The sequence below is a fragment of the Rhincodon typus genome, chromosome 1, assembly GCF_021869965.1.
Source record: "Rhincodon typus isolate 14 chromosome 1, sRhiTyp1.1, whole genome shotgun sequence".
NCBI lineage: Eukaryota > Metazoa > Chordata > Chondrichthyes > Orectolobiformes > Rhincodontidae > Rhincodon > Rhincodon typus.
Window position 1 is genome coordinate 93,850,206 of NC_063332.1, and position 17,215 is coordinate 93,867,420.

Genomic DNA, 17,215 nt, shown 5'->3' on the forward strand with positions numbered 1-17,215 from the left:
ATTTTAAAACTGGTGAATTCTATGTTAAGGCCATCAGGCTGTAGACAGGAGTGGGGAGGAAAATATCCCTTTGGTCGTGGGGTCGGATTGTATCTCCCTGGTCCTCACATACCACCCCACCAAACTCTGCATCCAGCGTATCATTCTCCGCCACTTCCGCCACCTACAATACAGCCCCATGACCACCCCTAACTGCCTTTCGTAAGGACCGCTCACTTTGCGACACCCTCGTCTGCTCTACACTCCCCAATAACCCCACCACACCCGACACCTTTCCCTGCAACCGCAGGAAATGCTACACCTCCCTCCCTCACCTCCATACAAGGCCCAAAGCAAACCTTTCATATCCGACAGGGGTTCACCTACGTCCTCCAACTTGGTCTACTGTATGTGTTGCTCCCAATGTGGCCTCCTCTACATTGGTGAGACCAAATGTAGATTCAGGGACCGTTTTGTAGAGCATCTGCGCTCTGTACGCGACAAATGATAACACTTCCTGATCGCTAACCATTTTAACTCCCCCTCCCATTCCGTGGGTGACATGTCCATCCTGGGCCTCCTCCAGGGCCACAATGACACCACATGAAAACAGGTGGAGCAACACTTCATATTCCGCCTCAGGAGCCTCCAGCCTGATGGCCTTAACATAGTATTCACCAGTTTTAAAATCTCCCCACCCTCGGCCTCATCCCATGTCCAACCCTCCCTCTCATGCCCGCTTCCTTGACCCGACACAAACTGTCCATCTTCTTCCCCATCTATCTACCCTACCCTTCCCACTGACCAATCCCCACTAGCCGCTACCTGCATCCAGCCTAGCGCCCCCCCCCGCCCTCCTCCCCCCTGCCTCCTTGACCCAACACAACCTGTCTATCTTCTCTCCCAACTATCCACTCCACCCATCCCACTGACCAATCCCCACCCTGCATTCACCTATCATCATCCCACTACCTTACCCAGTCTCACCCCTCCTCTCTCTATCTCTTTCCCAGCTCTCTTCCCCCTCCCCATTTCTGATGAATATAAGGGAGAACAGATATGTTAGCTCTAAAAGTCCCTCTAACCAAATTCACATATGAAAAAATAAACACTTGAACAAGAAATTACTGTTCATCACCAACAGTTACCACATATGGAAAAGGAAGAACAAAAAAGGAAACTACATATGAATAAGTACTTCTATCTTTATGAACTAGTAATTTTTTTTAAAAAAGTAAAATCCTTGGAAACAGAAGTCACATTAATTTGATTGATAACATGCTTAATTCATTCTCAGAATATGATCTAGCTTTTAAAGCCAGCTGCTTGTTGCTCTAAGAAGACGGTGGTGAGCTGTCCTCTTCAACAGCTCAGTAGCTTGCTACACTATTTCACAGGGCAGTGAAGAGTATAATATTCAAACTGCATACAAGCCAAACCAATTGAAGTGGGATGCTTCGGTTCTGAATGGATCTAGCTGGTTTTCTTCAGTCTCTTCTACTGATACCAGATTTTTTAAAAACAGAATTCAAATCTTCAGCTATCATGGTAGGAACTAAATTTATGTTTGCCGGATTATTAGCTGGATCTCTGCTTAACTGTTCCAATAAGATAAATGCTACACCACTACACTACATGTAAAATTGCGATTAAACTGTATGATCTGTTTAATTACTCACCTGCAGAGAGTCAGCTAAGGTTTCTCCTGGACTAGCAAGAGCAGCTATAATAGCTGTTGTAGTTGTACCAATATTGGAACCCAGTGTGAGGGGATATACTCGCTCAATGCTTATTACACCAATTCCTGCCAAATAAATAAATACCTTCGTAAAATAATATTTATGCTGCAACTTACAGTATATTCATATAAAATGTATTTCTTACACTTACCAACTAATGGAGTAAGAGCTGAAGTAAAAATGGAACTGCTCTGAACAATAAAAGTCATTCCAGCACCCACTGCAATAGCTATATATCCAGTTAACCAACCAAATGGAAATTTGAAATCTGCAAAAGGTTTATAGTTTGAATTACTTTACCTGTACTTAAGTGACAAACATACCACAAATTATTGATATTGTTATGTATACAATGGACAATCACACTGAATTATTGAAAAAATATTTCCATGTTTAAATGTCAATTTACAAATATAAAACTAAACTGTATATATTGTTGTTATGAAACAAGTTAAGCTCCCTCTGAATTAGTAATTGTCCTTGTTCATAACATATATGATCTTATTACCAAATATAAGAAAAGTATATTTCAATCACTTGAGTTAATATCTGATCAATATCAGAGTTCTATTTATTACACATTTTCTTATAATTAGTGCAAAGAACATTGTTCAATGAAACCATGAAAATATTTTGATCCAGATTGTTAAATATAATTTATAACTTAAAATAAAGAAGGAACACATTGATCTGAATGACTGCAGATTTCTAACTGCTATGTCAGGAGATATTGGTTTGTCACTCGGGCCTTGTTCATCTGACAATAGTGAATACTGATTATGTAAGTGTGCTTCCTTAAATCCAATCTAATACATATTTTAAAAAATCACCAAAACAATTAGTGTAATTTTCAGCAAAGTTGTCTGAGCTGCAAGATGAGTTTTAGCTGTTGGTCATCATTAATGAGTGTATTCTCCATGGCAGCAGCTCTTTCATTCAGCGTTCACTTTCAAAATATTATGACAAAAATCATGGAAAGATTATAGGTCTTCCATGCATTAACACTGTGGAATTTGTTTCTTCTTCCCACATTCTGATGAGTGGACAACTAAAGTTAGAAAGGTGTCTTTTACCAAAACCCCGACAAGAATTAAATATGTGTAAATTTAATTGTATTCACTGTATCATGTATCTCACAGTGAAAAAAAGTAGCAAATGACTTGAATTCAACATGCTTAGAACTGCAAAGGTCAGCAAATAAAGAAGGAGCATGGATGAAGATTAATTTATCCCAAACTATGCATATCAGATTGGTGATCTGAAATGAGTTTTTACACTTACCAGTATTGATAAATTTTTTGATAACTGTAGCAACTTGTCCTTTTAACATGGAGTTGAGAAGTTTAACAATAAGTATCAAACAGGTACACAGTACAATCAAAGAGGCTGCAAGAAGGATTAGACCAACGCCTAAATCAGATATTGCTGTATTTACAAACAGATGATGACCTAAGAAAAAAGAAACTGGAATTATTATGTGTAATGCCTGAGTTAATCTATTACAATTTTACAGATATCTCATATTCCTAAATGGCTTAATGTCCTGAAATAACAATATGTATGAATGAATTCCATAATTCTATGTATGAATTCCATAATTTGACATGCTTCAATAATTTGCTTTCATATAGTGCCTTTAACATAGCACGATGTCTCAAAGTGCTTCAGTTCTATAATCAAATGAAAAATAATTCCAATCCAAAAAAGAAAGCATGAAGCATCTTACATTAGTATATGGGTTGAATTTGATATTGTGGGTGCTGACCACCATTCGGAGAATTGGTAGGAAATCCACATTTTTTGTGTGAGGGAAGCCTGACCAAATTAAGTACCTTTCAGGCAATGTAAATCTTCTCTGCAATTTAGGGTCTCACCAGTTCAGGTCAGAAACAAGGGCAGGGGAGCAACTTCCAGATATTTAGAGCCCAAAATCTCCAACAATGAGGAATTCCTCAGTAGGCTGCTGAGTAACCTTTGAGAACATAGAACATAGAACATTACAGCGCAGTACAGGCCCTTCAGCCCTCGATGTTGCGCCGACCTGTGAAACCAATCTGAAGCCCATCTAACCTAAACTATTCCATTATCATCCATATGTTTATCCAATGACCATTTAAATGCCCTTAAAGTGGGCGAGTCTACTATTTTTGCAGGCAGGGCATTCCACGCCCTTACTACTCTCTGAGTAAAGAACCTACCTCTGACATCTGTCCTATATCTATCACCCCTCAATTTAAAGCTATGTCCCCTCGTGCTAGCCATCACCATCCGAGGAAAAAGGCTCCCACTGTCCACCCTATCTAATCCTCTGATCATCTTGTATGTCTCTATCAAGTCACCTCTTAACCTTCTTCTCTCTAATGAAAACAGCCTCAAAACCCTCAGCCTTTCCTCATAAGACCTTCCCTCCATACCAGGCAACATCCTGGTAAATCTCCTCTGCACCCTTTCCAATGCTTCCACATCCTTCCTATAATGCGGTGACCAGAACTGTACGCAATACTCCAAGTGCGGCCGCACCAGAGTTTTGTACAGCTGCAACATGACCTCATGGCTCCGAAACTCAATCCCTCTACCAATAAAACCTAACATACTGTACGCCTTCTTAACAACGCTATCAACCTGGGTGGCAACTTTCAGTGATCTATGCACATGGACACCGAGATCTCTCTGCTCATCCACACTACCAAGAATCTTACCATTAGCCCAGTACTCTGTATTCCTGTTACTCCTTCCAAAGTGAATCACCTCACACTTTTCCGCATTAAACTCCATTTGCCACCTCTCAGCCCAGCTCTGCAGCTTATCTATGTCCCTCTGTAACCTGCAACATCCTTCCGCACTATCCACAACTCCACCGACTTTGGTGTCATCCGCAAATTTACTAACCCATCCTTCTACGCCCTCATCCAGGTCATTTATAAAAATGACAAACAGCAGTGGCCCCAAAACAGATCCTTGAGGTACACCACGAGTAACTGAACTCCAGGATGAACATTTCCCATCAACCACCACCCTCTGTCTTCTTACAGCTAGCCAATTTCTGATCCAAACCGCTAAATCACCCTCAATCCCATGCCTCCGTATTTTCTGCAATAGCCTACCATGGGGAACCTTATCAAACGCTTTACTAGAAGCATGGGAAAACTGTGCATCTCCTATTTAATCCCTGAACCACTGCTCCATTTTATACGGCGTGCTATAATTGGTATCAGTAGTTTATTAATAAGCCTCACTGACATCCCACAACGAGTGGGCATCTCTCACATAGCCTCCTTCCTGCCTCCAACTTAATCGCTGGAGGACTTCTCCATTGCTAGAAGATGGACCCAGGGCCTCTCATGCATTTCAGTATGCTCAGCCACCATGTTTTCCATCCAGGTGGATTTGACTCCACCTACAGTATTTTCCTCTAGCCCAGTGTTCCACTACTCTATCTTACACTTATTCAGTCTTTGTTAGAAATACAAGGCAGTTCTGAGGCTTTTAACCTTCAAACGAATAAGCTGCATTCAATTGGTTAACTGGTTATGGTAATGCTTTCTTAAATAAAAGCAATTTACATTTTTGAAGGTTTATTGTTTCCGATACATTTTTCAGAGTCCAAGTATGGTTGACATCACTCCAGCAAAACTCAGGTGATGTGCAGTTGTATTCATTGGGAACAGTTACATTTTTCTCTACCTGGAAGACAAAAGAACTATTATGCAAAATCAATAATGTTCTTTACAACCTGAAACTGAACACCACACTTCAGCATTAACAAATGTCCTACAGTGTTATTCTGTCATTAAATTAAGAATTGTATTCTGCCTAATTCCTTTCCACTCCACGTGTGCTTTGCCCAAAGGCAGGTGCCTGACATGTTTTCTGCAGATGCAGAACATCCTAAGTTGTTTTTTTTCCCCCAGTTTTTGACACTGGTGGTTTACCACTGCCATCTACAATCAAGGGCAAGGTATTTGGAATGGAAATGCAGCAGTAGATCAATGTGCCTTCAGGCTTGCTATTGTCATGTGACATTACCACAACACACTGATTGGATGTAATGATCTTGCAATCAGTTTTTGATAAAGATACAGGACACAAGCCAGACTGTTAGCCTGTGAGCTCCGAACATGGTGTCACAGTGCAGCTGAGATTTCATGTTTGCGAGCTGTGAAAAAGTCACAGGAATGTTCAGTTGAAACAGAAGGTGATATAAAACGCAACTGGCAGTTTTTCTGTGCACAGTGGTAACGTTATGAAATTGTGATAGATTCTATTTAATTCTATTTAATCTATTTACTAAGCCAAGCAAGTACACTGAGCTATAGCACTGTTGAGAAAAACAGTTTCAAAACATATTCCGCTTTAAATTTCTCTCAGAAACAGGAAGAAACAAACTACAGAAATTTTGAAAAGTTTGAAGGCACAATTTGAACCCCGAGCAGATGTAACATATTAAAGGTATGTATTCAACATCAGGGTCCAAGGTGAAAAAGATTATATTTAACAATATATTACTTCATGAACACAGTTCACAGAATTCTGTGAATTTACACAACTAACAGATTATCTAATTAAAGAATTTTATTCGGCATAAGAGATTTTGCAGTGAGCACATGTCTTTTGAGAGAGGGGAAATTTACTCTTAGGAAAGCAACTGATGTGAAGAAATGCTAAAATTGTAAATCAGCAGCCAGAGCATATTCATGGCAGAACAGACTAAGCTTTGAATTATGTTGATAGACATTCCATGCTCAAAGTGCAGAACAATAATGGATAAAGGGCTGCATAGTAATATTGTGCAGTACAACACAAAGGAAGGGAAAGAATGTCCAGAGCAGGGAAATCAGCAAGAAGTCAAATAACTTTGCATATAAATATATGGCTAGGAGCAAGTACAACAAGAAGGTACAGATGGCCATGAGAGAGATATCAGCCTAAGATTCTAATGAGTCACTCTTCATTGTGCACCAGATTGGTTCAATCAGATTGATAGATGGCTGTTAAAATGATGAGTGCAGTAGGGGAACAATTGTACCCATTCCACACTCCACTCAGAATTTGTTAGAACAGGCAGAAAGTCAGTAATAGGTTTTGTTCCGATATTCTTCCCCCATACTAAGGTCTTGCAAATTCTTGGCTGGAGTAACCATAGCTACAACCTCTTTTGTGTTGATCTATGATTGCTGCACCATTTGACCAGCTTTCTTCAATCATAAATTGTTGCCATTTTTCTGGATTATGCTTGTAGAAATAGTCTCTAAATGCACACAAGCTTTTCATCACTGTCAGTTATTTTAATTACATTCTGTATTAGTTTACCTACATTTATTGTTCACTTACCATTTGAGTTGTGGTTTTACACCATTCCTTAATAAGGCTTTTGTTTGCTGCTGCTGGATTTCCTGTTGCTATTTCATTTATTACAGATTTATCCAACTGAAATAAAATAATTTTAACAAATCATCAAGAGAAAAGCAGTCCACGAATTTCTGATTAAATGTCACTGTCTGTGAATTCAAATAATGTTTAAAAATTCACTTTTGGCAGAATAGCATCGTTAGCAATATTAATATTTACTGGCTGTGAAGGGCGATCCTTGAGAAGGTGGTGCAATTTTCACACAACTGAATGGCTTGCTGGGGCAGTTAAGAACTAATCCCATGTTGTGGTACTAGTGGCACATATGGACCAGACTGGGTAAGAATTCCAATTCTAAGCGCATTAGAAAACCAACAATTTCATGGTGACCAATATCGATATCAGTTTCTTTTAATATCCAGATTATTAAAATTGAAAATAAATTCTCAAACTGTCATGTGGGATTTTATATTATGATATAACTGCAACAACAGCAATGGAATCTTTAAACTTTGTAAAATGTTCCGTAGGCTTCAAATGAACATTATCAAACAAAATCTGGCACTTAACTACCTGAAGAGATATTAGATCATGTCAAATATTTGTCAAAACAGTAGATTTAAAAAGAGAATCTTTAAGGAGGAGAGAGAGGCTTAGAAAAAGAAGTGCAGACATGATCATCACTTTTTTGGTTATTGTCGCAACATTGATTATAGAGTCTACGATGATTCACACAGTATAGAATCATTGAATGGTGACAGCACTGAAGGAGATCACTCAGCCTGTCTTAGTTGTACAAACTTTTAGCAAGAGCAACTCACTTAGTCCCTTTCTCCGTTCTAATCCCCGTAGCACTGTAAGCTTTTATTTTTGAGATAACTAGACAGTTCTTTTTTAAAGTCACAACTGAATCTGCCTCCGTCATACCTCAGACCTAAAAGATTTACTGTGTAAAACATTTTTCTTCATGTTGCATCACCTCTTTTGATAATCACCCTAAGTTGGTGCTTTTTGGACCTCAATACATCCACTGGGAACAGATTCACTTTTGTACAGGTCCCTCACTGGTTTGAATACCTCTATCAAATGTCCTCGCAAACCTTTCTGTTCAAAGAAAAAGACCCCTAGTTTTTTTCCAATTTGTTTAAGTAACTGGAGTTCCTCATCCCTGAAATCATTCTTGTGAACCTTTATATGAAGGGAGGATTGGAAAATGTTGGCATGTGTCTTTCCATCCTTATTTCCCACACTATCCTTGGATGCATTTCATCTTGTCCTGGTGACTTATCCAAATTAACTATAGCCAGCCTATCTAATACATTATCTTTATCCATGGTTAGCCCATCAATTATCTCAAAATACTACCCTATTCCCTTTGCACCATGACTTGGGCAGCATCTTCTTCCTTGGCAAAGAAAGATACAAAGTACTCAGTACCTCAGCCATACCTCCTGCCTTGCAGAATAAAACCATTTTAGGTCAATAATTAGGCCCATTCCTCCTTCAAACACCCTTTTACTTTTCATATTTCACCAGAAGACTTTTGGATTCCCTTTTGTGTTAGCCGCCAGGCATTTATCAATTTTTTTTTACTTCTCCTCCTAACTTTCTAGATTGAGCCTGCTTCTCAATTATATTATCCACCTGACACTGTCATAAGCACCATTTTTTGCTTCATCTTAGTCTGTATCTCTTTCATCATCTATGGACCTCTGGATTTCTTAGCCTTATCTTTTCCCCTCAAGCAAATGTACCTTAACTGTACCCAAACTTTCTTCTCTTTTAGATCTTAATACATTATCCCTCAATCAGACCTCACCAAATAGCTTATTGTTCCTGCTCTAGGGTTATTAGTCTCTTCTAATTATCTGTGCACCTTGACTTTTCTCTCTAATGATACTGCCTGGTTTCCATGTCACAGTTTTCTTTTCATCTAAAAGATTGCAATTAAAGAAGTAAAACAAAAAGAAAATTCTTGGTATGGTATGATTGATATTCCGTTCTTTACCTTGGAGGTTAACATATAAAGGTCTCACAGAGATTTTAGCTGAGAGATGAATCAATCATTGTTACCATAATTCAGTTCAGTTCGGAGGGAAACCTAATCAGTAAAGAAGTCAATGCTCTGGGTCATGGAAATGATCATAGAATGGAACGAGAATTCTGAAGTCTAGCCTTGAGAAACCATGAAGCCTTAACGGTGTCAATTGCACTGCTAAATGACACAGGCTGTTTGGCCGCCTTGATTACTTGAAACTAAAATTACAGCCAAGAAACCTGCAAAGTATAATGTAAAATCCTAAATGTGTAATCTGTTTGCTAATGTTGAAATAGTTTCAACTCCTCAATTCTACAAGCATCTATTTTGTCATTAATTAACATAAAATTCGGTTGCTTTGGGCAAGTCAAAAAAGGAGAATCGCTTCCTCCCCAGATAAAATATACTTTTACATAAAAGAATCTTTTTACAGCACCTTGTGTTCCCGCTAAGAGCATCTGTCCTGCTCATTTGGACCATCAATTTTTGAGCAGAATGATTCGTAGAAACACAAAGCTTAAGGGTTTTACTGACTTCACAATTCATTTGAATACCTCAATGAAAAGTGTGATGTCAAACAAAACTTAGTAATTAATCACATCACTAAATATAATAAAAAACAATTCTTGTCACATTATGTTTCTTCAGTATTGTACTGCAATTGGAGGCTTGCCTTTGCCTGTTGCTGAAATAGGATGTAAACATGTAGCCTTCTGACTCAGACAAGAATGCTACCCTGACCTATAATGTGATTTAAATTATTTTCACTTAATATAATAAATCATTCCTAAATAATTTATTAAATATTTTTATTTCAACTTATTGGTACATCAATATGCTTATTTACGTTCATTTATGCAATAGTCTAAGCTTTTTTAACTGCTGCTTATTTACTGGAAACTGTACGAACTCAATATAAAAGTGAAAGTATTTAAAGTATCATCCTTGAAAGTATATTAGAGTGATTTTCTTCATCAAATGTTTGAGAAACCATTTCTAGATACAATGGAAAACAAAGGAGGCTGAGGCTTTCTTCAGCAATAGGGTTTTGAAGGAAATGGGCTGGGAGAATATTGCTGGCTTTTTCACCTCCAGTTCTATTCACTGCATCTCAAAAAAAGATACTAGTGGGTCTTGCACTAGGACTTCCTCAGTCTCATAATGCTTAGGCACATGCTGGCTATCAGGCTCGATAATCTTCAAATGCTTCCCAACAGAATCTTTGGGCCTTGATTCTTTCTGGCTATGGCTCTCCAGCAGCATCAAGTATGTCCTTCAAATTTGGGGGCCAGAAAAGTAGATGCAGAAACAATAGTCAATAGCTGCCCTTAAGTTTTTGTTCACCACTCCACTCCAAAGTGTGATCGGGTACCATCAGATTGAGGGTTTGACAAGCTTTGAACTCTCTGGATACACTTCATCAGTCTAGCAGTAGCATGGAAGATTATTATTTGGTTGGGTTTGGTGAATGGTTTAATAACGATTCCATCATCTCTATGTTGTAATAGCTTACCTGTATAATAAGTTTCGTGAAGCAATCAGTAATGACTTTTAACATATCTGGAGCATCCTCACCATTCTTGAGATCAAATGATTGAACAATGATCTGAGTGAGATGGTATAGATAGCCGGAGGCTGCTTCAATTGGTAGCAGGACAAGAACTGACAGCCAATTAAAGAAATCATGCACAGTTGCACCTGCAAAAGCTCTATGAAGAAAATAAAAAGTTGTTATCATATATATTCATAATCCTAATCATACATACAAGCAGTATGCTCATACCACCCATGCCTTTTAAATACAAGTTCCCAGCAAATCCTGACAATCAAGTCAAGCTTAAGTAAATTTGTGTATTTATCATTTAAAATTCTTACTCATTAGTTTGTCCAATTTCAATTGTAAAATGAACCTGGCAGTTTGGAAAAGACTGTTTTCAGACCTATTTTTTCAATGATTACTGAATGATGGATCAGTATATTATTCACCTTTTAGTAGCTGCAGTTTGGAAGAAATGCAAATATTAATTTAAATGTTATGGAATTAATTTTTCTTCCTTCTGAGATCAAAAAACATTGCAATATTATCAAATGAAGGAACATCATCAACTCAAAAAGTTACCTGTTTATTTGCACAAATGCTGTCTGACCTGCTGTACATTTCCAATTGTTTGTTTTTCAGAATTCTGACATCTGCAGTATTTTGCCTCCTGGTTTTGTATTCCTTGCCTCTAATTTTAAAGCCAAATATCCTTTATGTCTTTTTAACTGCCTTGATAACTTGTACTGCAACTTTCTAAATCTTGGAGAAGCTAAAGCCTAGGCCTCTCTGCTCTTGAATAACTTTTAAAGGTAAACGATTTGGTTTATATCAACCAATCAAAGAATTGTTATGGTGCAGAAGGAGGCCATCCAACACATCATGTGTACAGTGGTTCTACTCCCTAGTGCCAATCTCCTGCCTTTTCCCCCATTTCCCTGCACACCATTTCTGTCCAAATAATCATCCAAAGCCCTCTTGAATGCTTTAATTGAACCTGCCTCCACCACCTTTCCAGGCAGTGGCTTCATATCCTAACGACTCACTGTGTGAAAAAGCTTTTTCATCACGTCACTCTTGCTTCCTTTGCACATTACTTTTAATCTATGACCTTCTTTTACGATCATTTACTGGGTCCAGCATACTCATGATTTTGAACAGCTTTATCAGATTTCCTCTCAGCCTTCTCTCTGAGGAGAACAGCCTGCAGGGAGAACCGCTACAACTTCTTCTTCAATCTCTCCTCAGAACTGACGCTTCTCATTCCCGCCTTGCCTTATTTTTCCTATCAACATGCATGACTTCACACTTCTCTGTTAAATTACTTCTACAATGCTTTGTCGACTTCCTACAATTAAAGTCACTGGAATAATTGTCCATGCTCCCCCCCCAAAAAAAAGCAGTTACAACTTTTAACTTTTAGTTTACTGTCAGAAATAACTCTTGCATTCTTACCCTTCTGCCCTACACAGCCAATGTCGGCTGGAGATTTTTTTTACCGCTTGTAAAAAGAAGTTCAAAAGGGGAAACGGGTGGCGTGTGAACGCACCTTCTGAATTCAGTCCGGTCTCCGGATTGCATCAAGGCCACGATGGTGTTGGTAACCGAGGTGCCGATGTTCGTCCCCATGATCACGGGGATGGCGGATTGCACTCCCAACACTGCGAAGAAACAGAACAGCCACTGAGTAAACAAGGTGTAGAGCTGGATGAACACAGCAGGCCAAGCAGCATCATAGGAGCAGGAAGGCTGACGTTTCGGGCCTAGACTCTTCATCAGAAAATCTGTCGAATGGCCTCGGACCGAAACGTCAGCCTTCCTGCTCCTATGATGCTGCTATCCAGCTCTACACCTTGTTATCTCAGATTTTCCAGCATCTGCAGTTCCTACTACCCCAGCCACTGAGTAAGGCGAGGGACAGGGGCGGACGTCAGGCAATAACATAAAAACACTCAGATCATTGCAAAAAAGCAATGTCACAAAGAGCAAGTCCGACTCTACTTACAGCCAGAGGACACCATGCTGACCACGATCGAGGATGAGGTGCTGGAACTTTGCACCAGAACTGTTACCAAGATCCCGATCACCAGGCCGGCCACAGGATTTGCCAGGACCACGTTATTCTTGAAGATATCTCCGGCAGCTTTACCTGTGGGAGAGCAGAGCAGCAGGGCGAGATGGTGGTGAGGCACAGCTACACCAGGAATGGAATATGGAATGGAGTGTGCGCCAGCTCGCGGGCTCGGTTTCCCGCTCGCGCCGAGATCTCACCTCCCACAAGCTGGAAAGCCGAGCTCAGGATGTCCAGCGAGCACACAAACACGTAGAGGAAGCCAAGAAGTAACACCAGTTTCAACACCGCCGTCAGCACACGGACAGCCTTCTGTGCGGCACTCAGATCTGCCAGAATGAATCATTATTATTAGTGTTATTATCATTTAAACTCAATTGTGAGGAGACGGTGCTTCCGCCAAGGAATGAAAAGAGCCAAAGGCTTGCTTATCCCTTGGGGGTGGGATGAAGGGGTACCTGACCACTTGATGCCAACAGCCTCGAGTTTGGGCACTGCCCAGGGATCCTCCGGCTCGTCCTCCACCAGAGCGATGGTCGAATAAGCGGGAAGCAAACCCGGTTCCTCACTGGGTCCTGAAATGTGGAAACGATGCAGAGAGAAACGGAGAGGGCATCAGACCAGAAAGAGAAGCTGAGAGCAAAGAGCAGCTCTGAGGTGCTTTGCTGGCTGTGCAGCCCAAAAGGAGAACACCTGAATGTGACTTACCGCTCACTGCTGGCTTGGCATTAGCCCCGAGTTCGCCAGTCCCAGAGCTACCCTGTGAGCCCTCCAGTTCAGCCCGAGAAGCCATGGTCTGCAAGGAGCAGTATTCAAATATTTAATGAATATTTCAATACCGATCACTCCTATAGCCGTCAATCGGTGAGGATATAACCAAAGGAAACATTCCCTTTTCCCCATCATCTGGCCAAGTCCCAATCCAAGTCCGGCGTTAAATTGCATATCAGGGAAGTCAGTTTTGGTCTCCCAACCGCAGGACCAAGATAAGAAACTATTCGGCTAAAAAAAACTACAAATTGAAAGCAAATAATATTCTTTAAACCCAGGATGAATTCGATGTTGCTACTGAATTTCACTAACATGAAGACAAATTAGATGCAAAATGAACACCGAAAAGAAAATAACTGAGAGGCAATACCCTAAGGATTTTAAAATGTGGAATGTTATTTGTAAGAATAGATAATAAAGTTGATGAATATTCTACCGTTGACTTTTCTGCTCACCGGACACTAGCTGAAGACTGATGGAGAATGCTGTAATGTTGAGTGAAGGAATCTCTATTGACATCCCATTCCACTTGGGTTATATAGGGCATGGCAAGGGCCGAAGTCTACTCTTAGTAAGTTAAATGACAAGGAATCACGTGCTACACCACATGCCTGACAAATGACCTTAGTGATCGTTTAATATATAACTATAGCAGAAATCTATCAAATAATTATATCACTCCTTTCAGATAAAGAAATGAAACATAACTTTTCAAAAAAAGTATTGATTTATTTTCAATCCCATGGTTAGTTCAATGGTTTGTCCTTATACTAGATGCATAGTGCTCCACATGTTAGCTCTGTTTCTACACTTGCAATGTTTGTGATTGGATTATCTGGGCCAATGGAAAATTGAAGAGCTAAAAAATGTTTTTGTCCAACCATCCAAATGGTCCAGCAAGAAATGTACAGGCCAAAGAAACAATCTGAATCGGTCTCCTGCAATATTGGATTGACTGTAATGAGGTGTTTTGACGAACACCAGAACTATTTAAAACAATGAACAAATATTTAAGGATCCTATGGTGATAATTAGGATGCTCAATCACTGGAGTTGCCAGATAATAAATATTCCCAGCGTCTTTGGTGCCAACAAGCAATATGAACATTTCACCAGAGCTGTTGAAAATACTTCGTTAATGGTTGCAAGTTTGACATTTCAGGGTACTGGTTATCTTCTGGGCATTTCTTGCAATGTCATCGACCTCTGGAAACATCACTTTGACTACTAAGAAGAGAATTATCTGTTGTTCCATGCTTTTTGTTTAATTTCTAAAAAGTGCATTCGCAGATAAATACAGCAGGGCTGCCTTGGGGACTGGAGGATAAGGTTGAGCAAAAGAAAGACAACAGAGAACAGGAGTGGCTGTAACAATGAGGCTGCAAAATGCAGGTGGCTACACAAGTATTCAGTGTGCAATTATTCTGCATGAACTTTTTGGAGGAGCAGTGGGAAAGGTACCTATGCTTCATTAAGGAGAATATCACCGAATAATCTCATCTGTTGTAATTTCAATTTGATCATTGCAGCTGAGAATGGACCTCATAAATATACCAGAGGTGTAGAGCAATAATCCAGTAAAATATGAGCTCAAATGGTGTTATAGCAGTTTGAAGATTTAAGCCCATTTAAAAATAAATCTTGGTATAAAATTAGTCTTAACAAGAATGGCCATCAAGCTATTGGATTACCAGCAACACTACACTGGATTACTGCAAAAGAAAGCTGCTGGCTTTGCCCAGTTTAGCTGATCCATGCCAATGTTAACAATACTTAATTGTTCTTGAAGTGGCTCCGGAAGCCACTCAGTTAGATTGAAGCATGAAAGAAACTTTGAATTAACGACAAATGTAACATCTCATGTGAAGAATTAATTAAAAATATGTAAAAAAGTTTTGAAAACAATGAGTTGGCTTGTCCTGAGTGTAACCCCGAACACCTTCCATGTATGATTAATTCTGTGTGAAATCTGTTTATACATAATATATATAATGGTTTTATGAACAAATGCTATCACACTAACAAAAGAAAGCAAAAGTTATCTTGTTTGAAAAAGAAAGTAAGTCAAATTTTAACTGATCAATTTGTTTTTAAAAATTATACCTATATAAATTTTCTGTGATGTCAGTTGTGTTACGAATATAATGGAGTCCCACATCATGAGAAGGTTTATTTTTGTGACAGAGTTAATTTTATACTGTTTGACTGCAGTTGGCTGAGGTGGAACATGCCACAGTGGCTGTGATAAATTTGACTGGACACCAGGTAAGAACATATGTATAACTTTGCTACAGAAGACATCTTTCTCCATTATGTAAGTTTATTATTGAAATTGAGAAATAATAAATTAAAGGAGAAAGCTTTTCCCCGTGAATTGATTCTTTTCTCTTATTAAAAAAACATAGGAATTGAATTTATCCCATGGAATGTTGGCTAACACCACAAATAAAATAATGGGAGAAAAAATTTATGACTTAGGAAAACCACTAAGATTTGATAATTAATATACCACATAATAATTTCAGGCTATAAGTTTTAGATAATTGTTACATCATTTAAAATATCTCATTTTCTGATAGACACTCATTCTAAATCAAGAATAAACTATTAATTTATCATTAATCACTGTTTATGTTCTTTTTGTTATCTCCTCTAGGAAAGCACCTTGGTTCAAGATGAACTATCAGCTGAAGCTTTGTAACTTTGCACAGTCTAAGGATGAGTTTGAGATATATGATGTGGGAATGATGATTTGGTTATTATATAGCAGGTCAAAATGAATCAGTAACAAAAAAGTACTTTTTAAAAATTGGTAGGTAAAGCAACTTGGGAGAACAGTGAAACCTCAAGGCTTCTATCTCTTGATTAGATGTACCTTCCTTTTATATTTTCCAAATAGAAATGTACCACAAGAAATAGCATAGGAATAGTTAACTTTTCCTACAGCTTTCCTTACATCAATTTATTTGGATCCTAGGAGAGATTTCTAAAAGTTTAGACCTCAGCAACAACACAGTGAATTTCTTCATATTCTGATCTCTTCTCAAGTTCTTTGCTCATCGATTTTTCTGTACCATCTCCTTTTCCGTCATTATCCCTTCCTGCTGTTATATCCTTTGCTTTGTTTCACTACAATTTCCCGTACTTTTTTAAGTTTTGTTTTCTTTTTTGATTTTAGGCTATTTCTGTAAATGTTCTTTCTGTTATGGTGCTATGAGTACAACGTGAATGAGCTGGAAGCTAGACATGTTATGTCAGAAGAATCTTGATCCCAAAGGATTTTCTGTGAATGTAAAAGAGCCTCCTACCCTATACCTTTGCTAAAGATGTACAAGGTAATTTTTTACATTTTAGAAAATGCAGCCGGAGGATATCAGGTTATAATGACAAGAGGGTAAGTGTGAGTAGATGTAGTTGGATGTCAAGCAGGATAACTGATTAAATACATTTCTGAAGTTTTGATTGCATTATCTTAGATAATGCATTTACAGAACTTTGTCACAAAATATTAAATTGATTGGCCATACTTGAATTGAATGTACCTAATCTTGATTGACATTGTTTGATGAGTAGAGTGGACTTTATTTTCATCCTGTCCTGTCTTATAATCTTTCCCTTCCAGTCTTCAGATCAATCTTCTCTCACTCATGAATTTGAATTTAAAAAAATGTACGTATTAGCCTGGAGTGCTGACAGGTCAGTTAAAATATTGGTGGTGGAAATATTACAGA

At 38.7% G+C, this 17,215-nt stretch overlaps 1 protein-coding gene across 1 annotated transcript; it reads right to left on the reverse strand.

The window, feature by feature from the left end:
- Nucleotides 1–1,646: 1,646 nt before the first annotated feature.
- LOC109924996 (sodium-dependent phosphate transport protein 2B-like) lies at nt 1,647–13,658 on the reverse strand. The gene is made up of 12 exons (XM_048601904.1): nt 13,624–13,658; nt 13,422–13,513; nt 13,172–13,288; nt 12,914–13,042; nt 12,648–12,791; nt 12,192–12,303; nt 10,619–10,814; nt 7,050–7,145; nt 5,282–5,402; nt 3,000–3,167; nt 1,870–1,986; nt 1,647–1,783 (listed from the first exon to the last, which is right to left on the reverse strand). The coding sequence occupies exons 1-12, from the start codon at nt 13,656–13,658 to the stop codon at nt 1,647–1,649; spliced, it is 1,464 nt and encodes a 487-aa protein (XP_048457861.1).
- Nucleotides 13,659–17,215: the final 3,557 nt, after the last annotated feature.

Excerpts from the sequence above, each read along its gene's own strand:
- LOC109924996 (XM_048601904.1), bottom strand. The coding sequence starts at position 13,658 with ATGCAATTTAACGCCGGACTTGGATTGGGACTTGG. Across the intron at positions 13,289-13,421 it reads TGCCAAGCCAGCAGTGAGCG|GACCCAGTGAGGAACCGGGT; the intron begins GTAAGTCACATT and ends TCCACATTTCAG. Across the intron at positions 5,403-7,049 it reads GTAAAACCACAACTCAAATG|GTAGAGAAAAATGTAACTGT; the intron begins GTAAGTGAACAA and ends TTTGTCTTCCAG.